This window comes from Lemur catta, chromosome X (assembly GCF_020740605.2).
Source record: "Lemur catta isolate mLemCat1 chromosome X, mLemCat1.pri, whole genome shotgun sequence".
In the NCBI taxonomy this organism is placed as follows: domain Eukaryota; kingdom Metazoa; phylum Chordata; class Mammalia; order Primates; family Lemuridae; genus Lemur; species Lemur catta.
In genome coordinates this window covers 49,884,818-49,901,812 of record NC_059155.1, presented here as the reverse complement: position 1 = coordinate 49,901,812, position 16,995 = coordinate 49,884,818, and the positions used below count along the sequence as shown (strand labels likewise).

Sequence of the window (16,995 nt, the reverse complement as noted above, 5' to 3'; positions counted from 1 at the left end):
TCTACCTGCTAATGAATTCTGGTAGCCATGAAGACCCAAGCACGTGGGAAAATCTGAAATTCAAATTCTTTGAAGCTGTTGATGGGTGATTTGCTGCTGTTTCCTCCTTCTGTCTCCCAGGGCAAGCACTGACCAAAACTAATACCTTTGGCTTCATCTACCCTTTTTTTTAGTACTTTCTCAGTCTCATCTACCCCCAAAACAGTCCTCCCTCTTAAAGTTCTTTCTGTAAACTCTGTTTATGGAGAAGAAACAACAATAAGACTGACACCCCCATGTCCTGCTGTCACTGTCCTCTTGCCTGCCATCTGTTGGGTGAGAACACACTATATCAGAGCTACCACGCCAGCTCCCACTCTCTAAGAAGTGGGTTAAATGCACACTCAGATGTCTTAGTCAGACTATTTGGCCTTGGTCCCACCAGAAACCACAAAAAGGCTCAATTCAGTGGCTGTTCCTCTCTGGCAAGGGCATCCTTGAAAAAGAACAGAAAACATCATACTGTGGGCAACTCTGACAAGACCCAAAAAATATGAATCAAAGGGTACAAATACTCTCCCTGTCATGTGTCTAGAGGAGATGACTGAGTCTTTATTTTGCCATCTCTAGTGGACAGTCCAGCATTCTACACTGCAGGATGAAAGATGCATTATGAACAGAGCTGGACTAAGCCTTGTTTGTCCTCCCTCGATCTTGGGTCAAGGGCGGGGGAGGGATAGGAAACTGAATGGTGATGGGAAAGGGAATAGTAGAAAGAAGGGTTCTGCTAATCGAGTGATAGCTAAAGTGTACCCACGGGGATGGACTCACAAACTTTGCATGTGTTGAAATTGGAAGGATAGAAGAAGTTAACCAAACAGAATCTAGAGTAGGTGGGGAAAGAACTCTAAGCCTGGCAGACAAGAAATTCAGAAAAAAGAGTAAAGTAGGCAATTATCTTTGATCTATCCTAAGCACCAGAAATTAACATTTACATTAAACCCAATAGAAGATATATCAAATACTCACAGCCAAGAAACTCTGGTTCAAATCCTGGATTTACCACTGACTATTCCCACTATAAAATGAGTCTAAAAATAACCACCAGAAAGATTACAGTAAGGTTCCAAACTAGAATAGCACCATTACCAACCATAACCGTGAAAAGTGAAGGTGTGGCTGAAAGGATTTGAAGGCTGAAAAGAGATAAAAAGAGACAGAGGTGCTAATATCTTCATCTTACAAAGCTATCTATATTCAAAAGTTGATGGAGATAAATATAAGAGTTAAATATATTATTTAAAGTAACAAAAGTAACCAATAGAAGAAGTAAAATGGGGGGAGGAGGTAAAAAAAAAAAAAGTAGTAAAATGTTATAATAATTACCAAAAATTGGAAGGGGAGGGAAAATTGGAAGAAAGGGCAGAGGGAAGTGTGAGCAATGATCTCCTATAAACATACCATGAAGAAATGAAAAATTTTCTAAACTAAAATTAAAAAAATAGCAATATAAGCATACTTTTATAACATGATAACACATCAATAAAATATAAATGGTTAAAAATAGATTCCTCTGACTCCTGGGGAAAGAATAGAATCCTTTTGATTTCCTTTATAGACCCTGTGGTACTATTTCATTTTTAACCGCATGTATATGTTTATGTGTTCTGTAAGTTTAATTTTTAGAATGGAAAAACTAAAGATGATATTTTCAAAAATTAAGGATTGTAAAATGGGATTAGTATTATGAAATTGTAGATCATACATTAAAATTAGAAAAAAAAACAAATGTCTACCTCCTTGTGAAAATATCCTAACTGCCATACAGAGGTTGAAAGATATATCCTATTTAATTGATCAGTTTTAGCATAAAGAGGTGGTTTACAAATATTTATAGCCAATAGAATTATATTTTAAAGAAGTATTGCCCAAAAAGTTCACAATATAAGACAGATCCAAGGAAAACTGCTCTGGTTACAGCAGGGAGTTAGGAACCCCATCCAAAGAGTTTCTTCATGAAAAAAACACCTCTAAAGGACATGATACCTATGAAATCACTTGTAATTCCATGCTTAGAAATCTGACAGGCCCAGATTCTTTGCCACTTTATAACAAGGATTACCTTTTCTCCATTGTACAATAACATGTTCCTCACTTCCATCTAAAACCCCATCAGAATCACCCTCACGGTCCACATTTCCACCAACATTCTGTACATGATATTTATGTATTCTCTAAGATGAAAACTTTCTCTATACCTCTCCTCTTTTCTTTCTGAGCCCCCATTAAAATTGCTTTTAGAAGTCCCATCACAGCAATGTCAGGTACTTCTAGCGCACACATCAAAATTCTTTCAGCCTCTACTAATTATCCAGTTCCAAAGGTGATTTCACATTTGTAGATACTTATTACAGCAGCACCCCTCTTCTTGGTGCCAATTTCCATATTATTCTATATTCGTCAGAGAAGCAGAAACAATAGGATATGTATATCTAGGAAGATATTTATTACAAGGTATGGGCTCATGTGATTATGGAGATTTAAGAAGTCCCATAATCTGCCATCTACAAGCTGGAGACCAAGGAAACCCAGTGGTACAGCTTGAAGGGCTGAGAGCTTGAGAGCCACTGGCATATATTCCAATCTGAAAACAGGAACACCCAGGGAAGGAAAAGATCAATATTCCAGGTTTAATCAGCTATTGGATATTCCTGTGGCATAATCAAGTTGACACATAAAATTAACAATCATACCCTTGTAGAGTGAAGAGTAGCAGCCCCAAAAATACTCAATTGTCATAAAAAATATAGAGAAAATTTACCTTGGTGAAGCCTATTTGCTCCTTCCGGAAATTTTCCAGGGGTTTGATCAGCAAATCACTAGCATTATGTACCTAGAGGGAAAAGAAAAAACACACAAAACAACTTTTACATTAACAAGTTCATATACAAGATTTCTTGTTACTATGTTTTCTTGTAATACACCATCCTGCAAAACGTTAAAATGTTTGATGGTTTGTTACTGTTTTTTTTTTTCCCCCACATTGCCTCTGAAAATCAAATGCTTTGACAGGAAATGAGAAGGATCATTAGCGGCTTTTCTCTGTAATGTTAATGGTAGTCTGACCCAAGTTTTAATCAATAAAGAACTAGAGTGATGTCTAACAGCAGACACAGGGGACCTGAAAGACATGTGAAAAGCAGAAGGAGAATGGCAAATACATGAAAAGGCAAAATGTATCAAATGCAAAACATTTCATGAAAGGCAAATAAGTTAACAATAATAGCATTAGGATAAATCATTTACAGTCCTGCTCTAGTATGCCATAATACTAGAACATTTTCATCAGAACTTGGAGTGTTATTATAGCATAACAGGAAACACCAGACCAGGCCTTCAAATTACCTAACTATAGATGCTGAGAATCTGATTGGAATGGCCTGATAGGTACTACAGATATTGGCATTGATAGGTTATGCAGGTATGAAAATGTCAGATACAAAGTGGACTCCTTGTTCTGTGGGCAGGTAAAGATATACAAGGCTTCTTCTTCATATATACCTCTTGGGAGACTGCATCTGACCTAGGCCACAAATATGGTTTGTTTCCTCAGTAGTGAGAGTTAGAATCACTATAATGGAAGACCTCAGAGAAAGCATCTATAGGGCTGCTTCTAGGACCCATTACATTAATTTTGATCTCTTAAAAGACAGGGAAGGGCCGGGCACAGTGGCTCACGCCTGTAATCCTAGCACTCTGGGAGGCCGAGGCGGGTGGATAGTTTGAGCTCAGGAGTTCGAGACCAGCCTCAGCAAGAGCGAGACCCCCATCACTATAAAAAAAAAAAAAAAAAATAGAAATTAGCTGGACAACTAAAAATATATAGAAAAAATTAACCGGGCATGGTGGCACATGCCTGTAGTCCCAGTTACTTGGGAGGCTGAGGCAGTAGGATCGCTTGAGCCCAGGAATTTGAGGTTGCTGTGAGCTAGGCTGACGCCATGGCACTCTAGCCTGGGCAACAGAGTGAGACCGTCTCAAAAAAAAAAAAAAAAAAGAAAAAGACAGGGAAATAGGCTGGGCGTAGTGGCTCACACCTGTAATCCTAGGAGGCCAAGGTAGGAGGATTGCTTGAGGCTAGGAAGTTCAAGACCAGGCTGGACTATAGTTAGACCCCAACTCTACTAAAAATAGAAAAATTAGCCAAGCATAGTGGGGCACACCTGTTGTCCCAGCTACTCGGGAGGCTGAGGCAGGAGGATCACTTGAGCCCAGGAGTGTGAGGTTGCAGTGAGCTAGGCTGACACCTCTGCACTCTAGCCTGGGAAATGGAGTGAGACCCAGTCTCCAAAAAAAAAAACCAAACAAAGAAAGAAACAGAAACAGAAACGAAACAGAAACGAAACGAAACGAAACGAAACGAAACGAAACGAAACGAAACGAAACGAAACGAAACGAAACGAAACGAAACGAAACGAAACGAAACGAAACGAAACGAAATGAAACGAAACGGGAAACGGGAAACGGGAACGGAACGGAAAAAGGAACAGAAAGGAAAGGAACGGAACGGAGAAAGGGAAGGGAAGGGAAGGGAAGGAAAAGGGAAGGGAAGGGAAGGAAAAGGGGAGGGGAGGGAAGGAAAAGGGGAGGGGAGGGGAGGGGAGGGGAGGGGAGGAAAAGGGGAGGGGAGGGGAGGGGAGGGGAGGGGAGGGGAGGGGAGGGGAGGGGAGGGGAGGGAAGGGAAGGGAAGGGAAGGGAAGGGAAGGGAAGGGAAGGGAAGGGAAGGGAAGGGAAGGGAAGGGAAGGGAAGGGAAGGGAAATAAAGGAATGTACTCCTTGTCAGATATGACAAAGTGTTAGTAAGGCAACAGAGCTCTGAATTCTTCAGACAGGGAAGCAATATTTAACCTAGCATAAAAAACATGGAGAGCTCAGGCATTAGCATATATTTTAGCCATATACTGTAGGTATTAGGTTGGATGGAGAATAAGCTCCTAAGCACTTCCCAAAGCCAAATTTGCACCAAAAAAAGGGTCATAATCACTGTTTGGAGGTCTGCTGCCATTCTGATCCACTACAGCTTTCTGAACCCTGGCAAAACCATTATATCTGAGAACTATGCTCAGCAAATCGATGACATACACCAAAAATTGCAATGCCTGCGGCTGGTATTGGTTGACAGCAAGGGCCCAATTCTTCTCCATGACAATGCCCAACCGCACGTTGCACAACCAACAATTCAAAAGTTGAATGAATTGGGCTACAAAGTTTTGCTTCATCTGCTATATTCACCTGACCTCTTGCCAACTGACTACCACTTCTTCAAGCATCTCGATAACTTTTTGCAGGGAAAATGCTTCCACAACAACCAGGATGCAGAAAATGCTTTCCAAAAGCACAGATTTTTATGCTACAGGAATAAACAAGCTTATTTCTCATTGGAAAAAAATGTGTTGATTGTAATAGTTCCTATTTTGATTAATAAAGATGTGTTTGAACCTACTTATAATGATTTAAAATTCATGGTCCAAAACCACAATTACTTTTGCACCAACTTTTGGACCTCCTGTTTTTTGTCTAGGTATGATTCAGAGTTCAACTAAATGAGCAAACTACTAAAAAGGCACTGTTAACCTTTATATGAGAACAACCTGGTGACCTCCTGACATTCTGATCAGATACAGCTCCTAATACTAACACCCAGAACTGACAAAATCCAACAGAAAACAGAAAACTAGGCAAGAATAAATAATGTTTGCCTTAGGAGCAGAGTCATTTTGTCTACGTTTCCTGATCATCAGTATTTCCACAGCTGGCTTTCTAAACCCTGTTTGCTACAAGGCTAAACTTAAACGATCATGTAACCCTTCCCTACCCTTGCTATTTCATATAAAAACAGATCCCTTACTTGCAAAAACTTATACACCCTAGCTGATTCTCATCACATCTCAACTCATCAACTGGATCTATGAAACCACATTTGATCCTGATCATACTATAACCCAACTCCTTCTGTGACACTTAACATCCCCCTTCATCCCTGAGTATGCTCATTAGGCAAAGGGAGGAAAGTCTATGAATTTATACCTGCAAGATCCCCCAATAGAGAGTTCTCTATAGAGGTCTGATTCTCAGAAAGAGCCATTTTGATTGTTCATCCAATCAAACTTCACTATCAACTGTGGTACCAAATATAAAGGCAATTGTGCAAGAATTCTTCTACTAAAAGTACCAGCACACATCTCCTGCCCAACACACTCTGCACTTCCTTGGTCTGTGGCTTATGTGTAATACTATCAACTTTGTGTATGGGCCTGAAAAAAAATTAAGTCATTGTTGTCATGGACCCAGGAGAGAGATTTTGCTTCTTTACTACTGTGGAAGTGTTAAAACATGGCCACAAATTCGTTGACACACCTTATATTGACAGGTGAGGTCTGTGTCTCCTCTACCTTGAATGTGAGTTGGCTTGTTTCTGTTTTGAACCAATAGTGTACTGCAAAAGTTTCACTCTATAATGTTTGAGGCTAGGTCATAAAAGGCCCACAGCTTTCACCTCGTTATCATAAAACACTCCCTTTAGGATCGCTGATACAGTATGTAAGAAAGTGAACTACCTGAGACTACTAAACTGAAGATGTCAACTGTAGACATTCTGGTCAATGTCTCATATCAACTGAATCAGCTTTCCAGCCATCCCCACTGCGAAGTGACAGATAAGGAAAGCCATGCTATACCTTCCCTATCGACCTGTCTGCCAGGTGAATACCACCACGTGGAGCAAAAGAACCACCCAGCTGACCCCTGCCTGAATTCCTGACCCACAAGATAATGAGATACAAATAAATACTTCTATGTTTAGCCACTAAGTTTTAGAATAGGTTGTTATGAAAAAATAGATAATTAGAAAAATAAATAGATAATTAGAAAAAACAATTTCTAGCTTCATAAAGGTAACACATGAAATATGGCCATCTGGGAAGTATTAAGGAAGTCTACCATTGAACAGGGCACTATTAAAAAGTGCAGTATGTACTAAGCCTCTGTACCCAGCTGGGCCCTTGCATAATCAGGCAGCCCCAGGATGGCACAATTGCTAGTGTCAAAGGGGATTGTCCTGCATAAGCAGAAGTGTCAGCAATTTCTCACACAGGTTCCCTAAGGCCACTGCTTTTCACGTGTTTGGCCCCAGTTCAGTAGAGGAAAATAATACATGATTCACTAAAATCAGAGTCCAAAGTTTTCTCTTAAGCACATTGGCACTACTGTACCCAGTCTCCTATACCACAAACAGATACTCTGAACCCTTTCTTCTATCTGACACTCATTGGTTATTATACTATTTTCTGCCAGATCATAGAGCTAGGAATATAGAAAAAGGTCACATTGAGGATTGACTCTTTTTTCTTTTTCATTCTATTTTATTCTTTTTTTTTTTTTGAGACAGAGTCTCGCTTTGTTGCCCGGGCTAGAGTGAGTGCCGTGGCGTCAGCCCAGCTCACAGCAACCTCAAACTCCTGGGCTTTCAGCAATCCTACTGCCTCCTCAGCCTCCCGGGTAGCTGGGACTACAGGCATGTGCCACCATGCCCAGCTAATTTTTGCTATATATATTTTAGTTGGCCAGATAATTTCTTTCTATTTTTTTTAGTAGAGACGGGGTCTTGCCCTTGCTCAGGCTGGTCTCGAACTCCTGACCTTGAGCAATCCACCCGCCTCGGCCTCCCAGAGTGCTAGGATTACAGGTGTGAGCCACCGTGCCCGGCCCATTCTATTTTATTCTTAAACCCCTTAGAAGTCTAGCAAATACTCCAAAAAGCCCTTTAAAGTAAACTTGGGCTTTAATCTCCTTTCTAATCATGGCATCCATTTTATGAGATCTCTAGAAGAAAAAAAAAGTCCTACATGCCATCTCAGGGCAGAATGAGCACCATGAGAAGTGAAATTAAAAACATGTTAGTGAGTTAATATAATCAGATTCTGATTAAATGAAACCCAAATTAACAATGGATAAGGTGTTGTTAAGCAGAATGGAGATGACATTCAGTATAGTAATGAAGGATTGCTCAGGAATCTTTGATTGTAAACAAATTACCAAAAGAAGGCATTCAGGATATGCTGTTTGAAATATTATGGGCCTCTTTAAGTCAATTGTGGCAGTCCTCAGAGAGGGGACCTTTCACATTGCTAACAGAGCCCCCTTCAGAGTCAGAAAGGCACCTAGACAAGCTTCATAAATATATAAGAAGTCTGCAGTCCACACATTTAAAGTCCACCTTCTGAGAAACTACAACCTCCCCCAGGGTACTGTTGAGGACATTACAGCTGGAAAGCTCTTCCTCATTACTTCCCTCCACAGTTCATGCCAAAATTTATATTCAATTTATGGGCATGACCAGACACTGGAAATTGCCACATTCTAGGGCTCTGAACTTCCTTATTGTTATTCCAAAGCTTATTTTAGACTCTTCCTTTAGAAAGGATGAAGAGCTATTTAACACTTCCCAGATTATCCAGACTGGAGTCCTTTTACCACAGTCCCAGGAAATGGGAGAGGTACAATCAAGCAATGAATTCCTGGCATGGTGTGAAAGGCCCTCATTAAGCCTAACCTCGTCAGCATTCCTGGAATTAAGTGGGAAATAGGGAGCAAATACTCAATACATGACTGAAAAGTTGTGCAGACAAAAGGGCACAACATAATTAAAGACAGAAGAAAATGATTCAGTCATGTGGCAAAGAGCCCAAAAGAAGGGTGAGAAAAACAACATCTCAAAAGATGAATCCTACTTTAATATTTGAAAGCTTTGTTATTGGGTAAATAAAAGAGATCCAGAAACAACTAGTGCTAAAGAGAAGTACAGCTGAGCTTTCTAGTGGTATCTGAATGAAATGAGGGTGAATGCCTTTGAAACAACATGGGCATCAGTCCACAAGCTCTTTGGGCACTGGAGAATGTTTAGCAGAGTGTGAACTAGCTACAGGGCCATCTATGAGGCTCCAGGGAAACCACCCATTTTGGTCTCTCCTTAGTTTATCGAAAAGAAAGTATTTTAAACTAAGAAAATGTCATATTTCCAAAATCATAATTTTGTGAGTAAACAAAGATAACTAAAAACATTGCTTATGTAATCAGTATTCTTCCCCTTTATAAAACACTTCCATATTTACTCTGTCATTTGAAGTACTTGTAGCAACGATAAGAGGTGAGGATTATTTTCCTCAGTTTAGAAATATTAGTAACAAAAAGGAGACCCAGAAAAATAAAGTGATTAGAATGAAGTCAGTAAGTTACTTAAGTACCTAATTCCCCTACCTCCAAGGCTTGCCTGCAATACTACTTCTCTAGGAGCCTGGATGAAATGGCAGCAGTATTCTGAGAAGCCAGAACCACACTGTTGAAAAGGAAGAGGTATTACACACATATGAGTTCTTGCTATTGGACTAAATAGCTTGAACAAAACTGAGAAACCAATAGGAAGTCATCAAACAGAGAAAGGGAAGGTAGACCACTTTGACATCCTCTACAGCTGCAGTCCCCAACCCCCGGGCCCCAGACTGGACATCTGTTAGGAACCATAGAGAAATGCTGGCTAGCCAAAACATGTCACCTGAACTAAACATTTTGTAAGATGTGATTAAAATTATCAACCACATTAAAGTGCATGCCCTTAACTTACATCTGTCCATGCAGTTCTGTGAGGAGATGGACGCAGAGCACACGTCCTCTCTTAAACACAGACATGAGATGGCTTTCTAAAGGTAGATCACTGGCCAGAGTTTTGAGTTATGAGAGCTGCTCCAGAGATTTCTTTTAGAAAAACAGTCACCACTGACAGCACATTTCAGTGACACAGAATGGGTCACAAAACTTGCTTACTTGTATAACATATTCAACCTACTCAACAAACTCAATCTGTCACATAGCAGGAGAACAACTGTGCTCAAGTTGGCAGATAAAGTGGCTGCATTCAAAGCCACTGGAATTATGGGAGTGACAAGTCAACACTGGGATTTTTGATATGTTTCAAATATTAACAGATATTGAAAGAGACTGAGCCAGGGCCTTCTTTCTCCCAACTGCTGCATGATCAACTATCTCAGCTTTCAAAAGAGTTTGGGCATTATTTCCCAACCACAAAAGACCCCAGAACTGAGAAGGAATGAATCCGCAACCCATCTCAGAATAAGCCAGGTAAACTGACTTCGTCCATGCTAGAAGAGGATCAAGTGTTTCAGATTGCAAATGACAGTGGCCTTAAAAGTATGTTTAAGACAACTTCAAATCTCCATACCTTCTGGATGAAAGTCAAGGCAGAATATCCTGAGATTGCCACAAAAGCCCTGAAAAGCCTGCTTCCATTTCCAACATCCTATCTTTGTGAAGCAGGGTCTTCTGCAGTGACAGCAACCAAAACGAGATTACGGAGTAGACTGAACATAAGCAATACATTTAGCGTGTCACTGTCTCCGATCAACCCTAGATGGGACCAATTACTTGCAGAAAAACCAGCTCAGGGATCCCACTGATTATACATTATGGCAAGTTGTGTAATTATTTCATTATATATTACAATGTAATAATAATAGAAATAAAGTACACAATAAATGTAATGCGCTTGAATCCTCCCTAAACCGTCCCTCCCCTCCACCCTGGCCCCATGCAAACATTGTCTTCCATGAAACCAGTCCCTGGTGCCAAAAAGGTTGGGACTGCTGCTCTACGGAGTTCCCACCTTACCCGCATACTCCTAACAAAAATGAATATTGATCAAATAGGCATTTCCACATTTAAGTCCCTAATAGGTCCGGGGTAGGGCCAAGGACCTGCATTTCTAACTTCCCAGGTGACCGCTGCTGCTGCTAGTCTAAAGATTACACAAAAAGATTATTTTTAAACTTAAAATAATCACACTTCACAAAAAATTAAATATACAGGCAGAAATCTAACAAAATATGTAAAGGATTATATGGAGAAACTACACAACTCTGATGAAAGAAACCAAAGACAATCTAAATAAAGAGATAACGCACATTCATGAATAGGAAGAGTCAATATTCTTAAGATGTCAGTTCTTCCCAACTTAATATACAGAGTCAATGCAATCATAATCAAAATCCCAGCAACTTATTTTGTGGTATTGACAAACTGATTCTAAAGTTTATACCTGACTTCAAGACTTAACACAAAACTATGATAATCAAGACATTATTTGTGAAAGAATAGACTATTACATCAATGGAAAAGAAATAGAGAGGCCAGATATAGACCCACACCAATATAGTCAACTATCTCTGATAAAGAAAAAAGGGTAATTCAATGGAGAAAGGATAGTCTCTTCAACAAATAGGGATGGAAAAACTAGATACCCACATGCAAAAAATAAATCTAGATAGCACTCTGGGAGGCCAAGGCAGGTGGATCGTTTGAGCTCAGGAGTTCGAGACCAGCCTGACCAAGAGCGAGACCCCATCTCTACTAAAAATAGAAAGAAATAAGCTGGTCAACTAAAAATATATATTAAAAAAATTAGGCCGGGCGTGGTGGCTCACGCCTGTAATCCTAGCCCTCTGGGAGGCCGAGGAGGGTGGATCGCTCGAGGTCAGGAGTTCGAGACCAGCCTGAGCGAGACCCCATCTCTATACTAAAAATAGAAATAAAAATTAGCTGGACAACTAAAAATATATATACAAACAATTAGCCAGGCATGGTGGCGCATGCCTGTAGTCCCAGCTACTCGGGAGGCTGAGGCAGTAGGATCGCTTAAGCCCAGGAGTTTGAGGTTGCTGTGAGCAAGGCTGACGCCACAGCACTCTAGCCAGGGCAATAAAGTGAGACTGACTCAAAAAAATAAATAAATAAATAAATAAATAAATCTAGACTCTACACCCTTCACAAAAATTAAACTCAAAATGGATCATAGATGTAAATGTAAAATGGAAAAAATATAAAACTCCTAGAAAATAACATACTAGAAAATCTAGGTGACCTTAGGTTTGGCAATAACTTTTTAGATACAATACAAAAAACATGCTCCATTAAAGAAAAAATTGATTAGTTGGGCTTCTTTAAAACTAAAAATTTCTGTTCTACAAAAGATACTGCTAAGAAAATGAAAAGAGGAGCCACAGGTTGGGAGAAAATCTTTGCAAAACACATATCTGATTAAGGTCTGGCATCCAAAATGTATAAAGAACTCTTTAAATTTAACAATAAAAAAATTAAAAATAAACAAAAGACCTGAACAGATACCACACCAGAGAAGATATACAGGTGGCAACTAAACATATGAAAAGATGCTCCACATCATATATGATTAGGGAATTGCAAATTACAATAGCAATGAGGTGCCACTACACACCCATAAGAATGGCTAAAATCCCAAACACTGACAAGACCAAATGCTGGCGAGGATATGGAATGAACTCCTATTCGTTGCTGGTGGGAATACAAAATGGTGCAGTCACTTTGGAAGATAATTTGGCAGTTTCTTACAAAAGTAAACATACTCTAAGAACATGAGCCAGCAACTCAACTCTTCATTATTTACCCATGAGTTGAAAACTTATGTCCACACAAAAAACTATACAGAAACGTTCACAGCAGTTGTAGGGACCATCCCTGGGCAAGAATTAGCTTGAGCCCAGAGTCAGCGAAGCTGGACCCGCTTCTTGGGTCCAAAGGTCAATAGGTACAGAACACTCCTTGACGCCAGAAGTCAATAGGGCCGGAGGCGGCCTATTGACTGCTGGCCTATTGACTGCTGAATGCTCCCTGGAGCTAGAGGTGAATGGCCTATTGAACAGACAAACTGTTCCCTATGGCAAATAGCCAAGGGCCTTAGGTCCTGCACACAAGCCAAGGCATGTCTCATTGTCTTGCAGGTGGTAATGAGGTCCAAAGGTTAACATGCAAATGTCTACCTTCCATTGAGCAATTTCCATAAGAAATGGAACATATCACCTCAGGACTCTAAAGATAGTCACGTACCAGAAAGTAGCTGCTAGACAAAAGGAGTATAAAAATAAAGCGACTGATGCTTTTCGGCGCTGCAGTCTTGTACCGTCTTTGTGTGTCTATGTGTTTCTTTCTGTGTTCATCCCCCGTTCTGTAATAGGGCCACTACAGCAGTTTTATTTATAAATGCAGAAACTTGGAAGCAACCAAGATGTCCTTCAATAGGTGAATGGATAAATAAACTGTGGTATATCCACACAATGGATTATTCAGCTCTAAAAATAAGTGAGATATCAAGTCATGAAAAGACTTAGAGGAACCTTATGTGCATACTGCTAAGTAAAAGACACGAATCTGAAATGGTTACATACTGTATGATTCCTATCATATGACATACTGGAAATTTCAAAACACAGTAAAAAGAAAGATCCGTGGTTGTTATGGTTTTGGTATTGTAGAAGAAATACACTGAGCACAAGGGATATTTAGGGCCATGAAACCATTCTGTATGGTGATATTGCAATGGCAGATACATGATATTACACATTTGTCAAACTCATAGAATGTGAAACACAAAGAGTAAATCCTAATGTAAACTATGAACTTTACTTAATACTGTTTCAATATTAACTTACTAATTATAACAAATGTACCACATTTAAAAGATGTTAATAGGGAAAACTGCATGGGGGGTGGGGAGAAAGGCAACAAGAGATCTCTCTGTACTTTTGACTCAATTTCTCTATAAAGTAAAACTCCTCTAAAAATTGAAATCTACAATAGTTTTTTAAAATTCTACTTTAAACATAAGGAACAGCTTTAACATAGATTTCAATAACACAATCATTTATCTAATATAAATGAACCATATCTTATTTTTCATAGTGGAGAAACAGAATATTAAATGGATAATTTGGGTGCGTGCGCATAGGTCGGGTCGGAGGAGAGGTCGCTCTCGCCCCTGCTAGAATCTGTCCTTACGATAATCAAGTGAAAGAATGATGAGCTTCATCTGTGGATTGCAGTCTGCTGCTAGAAACTGTGTTTTCTTCCCATTTAATTCACTAGCCAACTGGAGAAAATGTAACACATTACTGGTAACCTCACCAGACTGTCATCAAGTACAAATTAACCGTACAGTAATAAGTATCCGGGCCTGGGAGTAAGTCAGTGTAATAGGTTGACTTTTCTGTCTGGAAACTTTACTTTTTATAGGACTTTTAAAAACAAAAGAATAGCATGCCTCCCAAGTAGCAAAAGTAAGGAAATCTGGATGACTGCCAGCAAATATACTGCATGGAATGACTCTTTTTCAAGACAGCTGCTGATAAAAGAAGTTACAGTAAGTAGTTCCTGCTCTTTGCATTGTCTAAGCTGTTCTTCCATAAGAGCTGTCAGGTGTTTCCACACTTCTCCACGGTTTCAAGCTGCTCCAGTTCCTTTTTTTTTTTTTTTTTTTTTTTGAGACAGAGTGTCACTTTTGTTGTCCGGGCTAGAGTGAGTGCCATGGCATCAGCCTAGCTCACAGCAACCTCAAACTCCTGGGTTTAAGCGATCCTACTGCCTCAGCCTCCCCAGTAGCTGGGACTACAGACATGCGCCACCATGCCCAGCTAATTTTTTCTATATATATTTTAGTTGTCCAGACAATTTCTTTCTATTTTTAGTAGAGACGGGGTCTCACTCTTGGTCAGGCTGGTCTCGAACTTCTGACCTCAAGCGATCCACCCGCCTCGGCCTCCCAGAGTTGCTAGGATTACAGGCGTGAGCCACCGCGCCCGGCCTCCAGTTCCTTTCTTGTTGATTATTCTTAAACCAGTGCAGAAGATATTTGCAATCATTGTAGGCAGGGGCATAAGGAAATGGTGGCAGGCACTTCCTCCTAACAAGAAGGAACTATTTAAAGAAAGCATAAGGAAGAATAAATGGAAGTTATTCCTTGGTTTGAGTAGTTTTGGATTAGTATTCATAGTGTTTTGTTTTACTCACCTGGAAGTGAGTCCAATCACAGGAAGAAGCAAGCTACTGTTGTTGGGGAAAGAGCATTTCAGACTTTTATCAGAACTGGAATATGAAGCATGGATGGAAGAATTTAAAAATGATATGCTAACTGAGAAAGATGCCCGATATCTGCCTGTTAAAGAAGTGGTTTATCATCTAATTGAATGTAATAAAGATATCCCAGGAATCTCTGAGATCAATTGGATTATTCATGTGGTTGATTCCCCGGATATAAATGCCTTTGTGCTTCCAAATGGACAAGGGTTTATTTTCACTGGGCTTTTAAATAGTGTAAATGATATTCATCAGCTTTCCTTCTTTCTGGGCCATGAAATAGCACACGCAGTACTTGGGCATGCTGCAGAAAAGGCTAGCTTGGTTCATTTATTGCATTTCCTAGGTATGATTTTTCTCACAATGATTTGGGCCATTTGTCCTCAAGATAGTTTGGCAATTTGGGGCCAGTGGATACAGTCTAAACTGCAGGAGTATATGTTTGATAGACCATACAGTAGAACACTGGAAGGCTGAAGCTGACAAAATCGGACTACAACTTGCTGCAAAGGCTTGTGCAAACGCTTGTGTGGATGTAAGAGCCAGTTCAGTGTTTTGGCAGCAGATGGAGTTTGCAGATAGCCTCCATGGTCATCCCAAGTTGCCAGAATGGTTATCTACACATCCTTCTCATGGAAATCGAGCTGAGCACTTGGATAGACTTATACCTCAGGCTCTCAAAATTAGAGAGATATGTAATTGCCCACCACTTTCTGGACCAGACCCCCGATTACTATTCAAACTCAGCATGAAGCATTTTCTTGAAGAACCAGAGAAAGAAGACCTAAATACCACTGTTAAGAAACAGAAAATGACTACTCCTTCTACTCAAAAACAGGAGAAAATTCCATTAACATACATAGTTGAAAAAAGAACTGGCAGTTGATTTAAAATTTATGAGACAAAGGATATATGAAGAATATAGTAATCCTTATCATTTTTATGTCACTTTTTAAAAAATGATGTTTGAAATGGAAAAAAATGGCTATTCAAGGTCAAATCATGTACACTATAGATATTAAATAAATTCTTTGAGGTATTTATTTTTCATGAAATATTGATGTATTTTAATCTATTTTAAAATATCTTCAATGAGGAAAATGTCACAGAATAAATTTATATTACACATTAAAAATAAATAAATAAATAGATAATTTGGTTAAGAACACTAAAGACCACAATTTCTGTCAATATGTTCAACAACCCAGTTTAATCTCCTACAAAATTTTTCACTGAAATAAACAGGGATGGGATTTCTACATTAATTCCTCTTCACCTAATGCCAAACTCACAGGATGGAGGTTTAAGACAGAATAACCAGATCTATTACTTATTTTTACAGCACCAGAAAGCCATGAGATAGAAACTGAAACAGCACAGAATGAATCCAAACATAAAAGACAGGAAAAATCCCCAATATCAGCCATGATCTCAGCTTCAGCCACAGTGTTAGTGACCTACCATCATCATCCTCTCGTTTTCTACCTCGTTGAGTAACTCAGCAAACTCCTTGAAGGACTCAGCTGGAAGGAGAGAATAAAAGATAAAGCAAATTAATCATGGTAGTCGATAGACAAGTGGACAGCAGTCTGTGCAACAGGAAATAGGGACCAATGCCCGAAGCCCACATGGCCACTAGAGGAAGGCGTCAAATCTAAGGCCAACATAATAATGTGTTCCATACCTGTTGAATGTTTCTTTTTTTTTCTTCTTCTTTTCTTTCCCCTTTTTGCTAATCCCCAAACTTGAAGAGTTCTTTCATAGCTAATATTTTATTCAATTCTTACAGCCACTCTCAGGAGTTGCTAGGACTTCTCTCATTTCACAAGTAAGCAAACAGATTAGGGAACAAACAATAGGTTCACTGTGTAAAAAATGGCAGCTCTAGCATCCTGAAACTTCAGTTTAGGTCCCTTCTCCACTATTCACCAATCTGAAAGTGTTGCTGTAAGGACTAAATTAGATGGAAAATGTAGAGTTTTAACACATAGTTGACAAAACATT

The 16,995-nt window shown here is 39.5% G+C and overlaps 2 protein-coding genes across 3 annotated transcripts in view; one reads left to right on the top strand and one right to left on the bottom strand.

Moving 5' to 3' along the window:
• The window catches only part of OPHN1 (oligophrenin 1), a 315,778-nt gene that overhangs the window by 166,964 nt on the left and 131,819 nt on the right, over positions 1–16,995 (bottom strand). For both annotated transcript variants that reach the window (XM_045538904.1, XM_045538903.1), the window contains exons 4-5: positions 16,453–16,514; positions 2,801–2,872 (exon numbers count right to left, since the gene is read on the bottom strand). In XM_045538904.1, coding sequence (XP_045394860.1) covers positions 2,801–2,872; positions 16,453–16,514 — 134 coding nt within the window. The remainder of the gene's footprint in view (positions 1–2,800; positions 2,873–16,452; positions 16,515–16,995) is intronic.
• Positions 13,938–15,877, top strand: LOC123628809 (metalloendopeptidase OMA1, mitochondrial-like). The gene is given in 4 exon segments (XM_045538768.1): positions 13,938–14,073; positions 14,076–14,371; positions 14,719–15,462; positions 15,464–15,877. Coding segments are annotated over 4 exon segments (1,590 nt in total).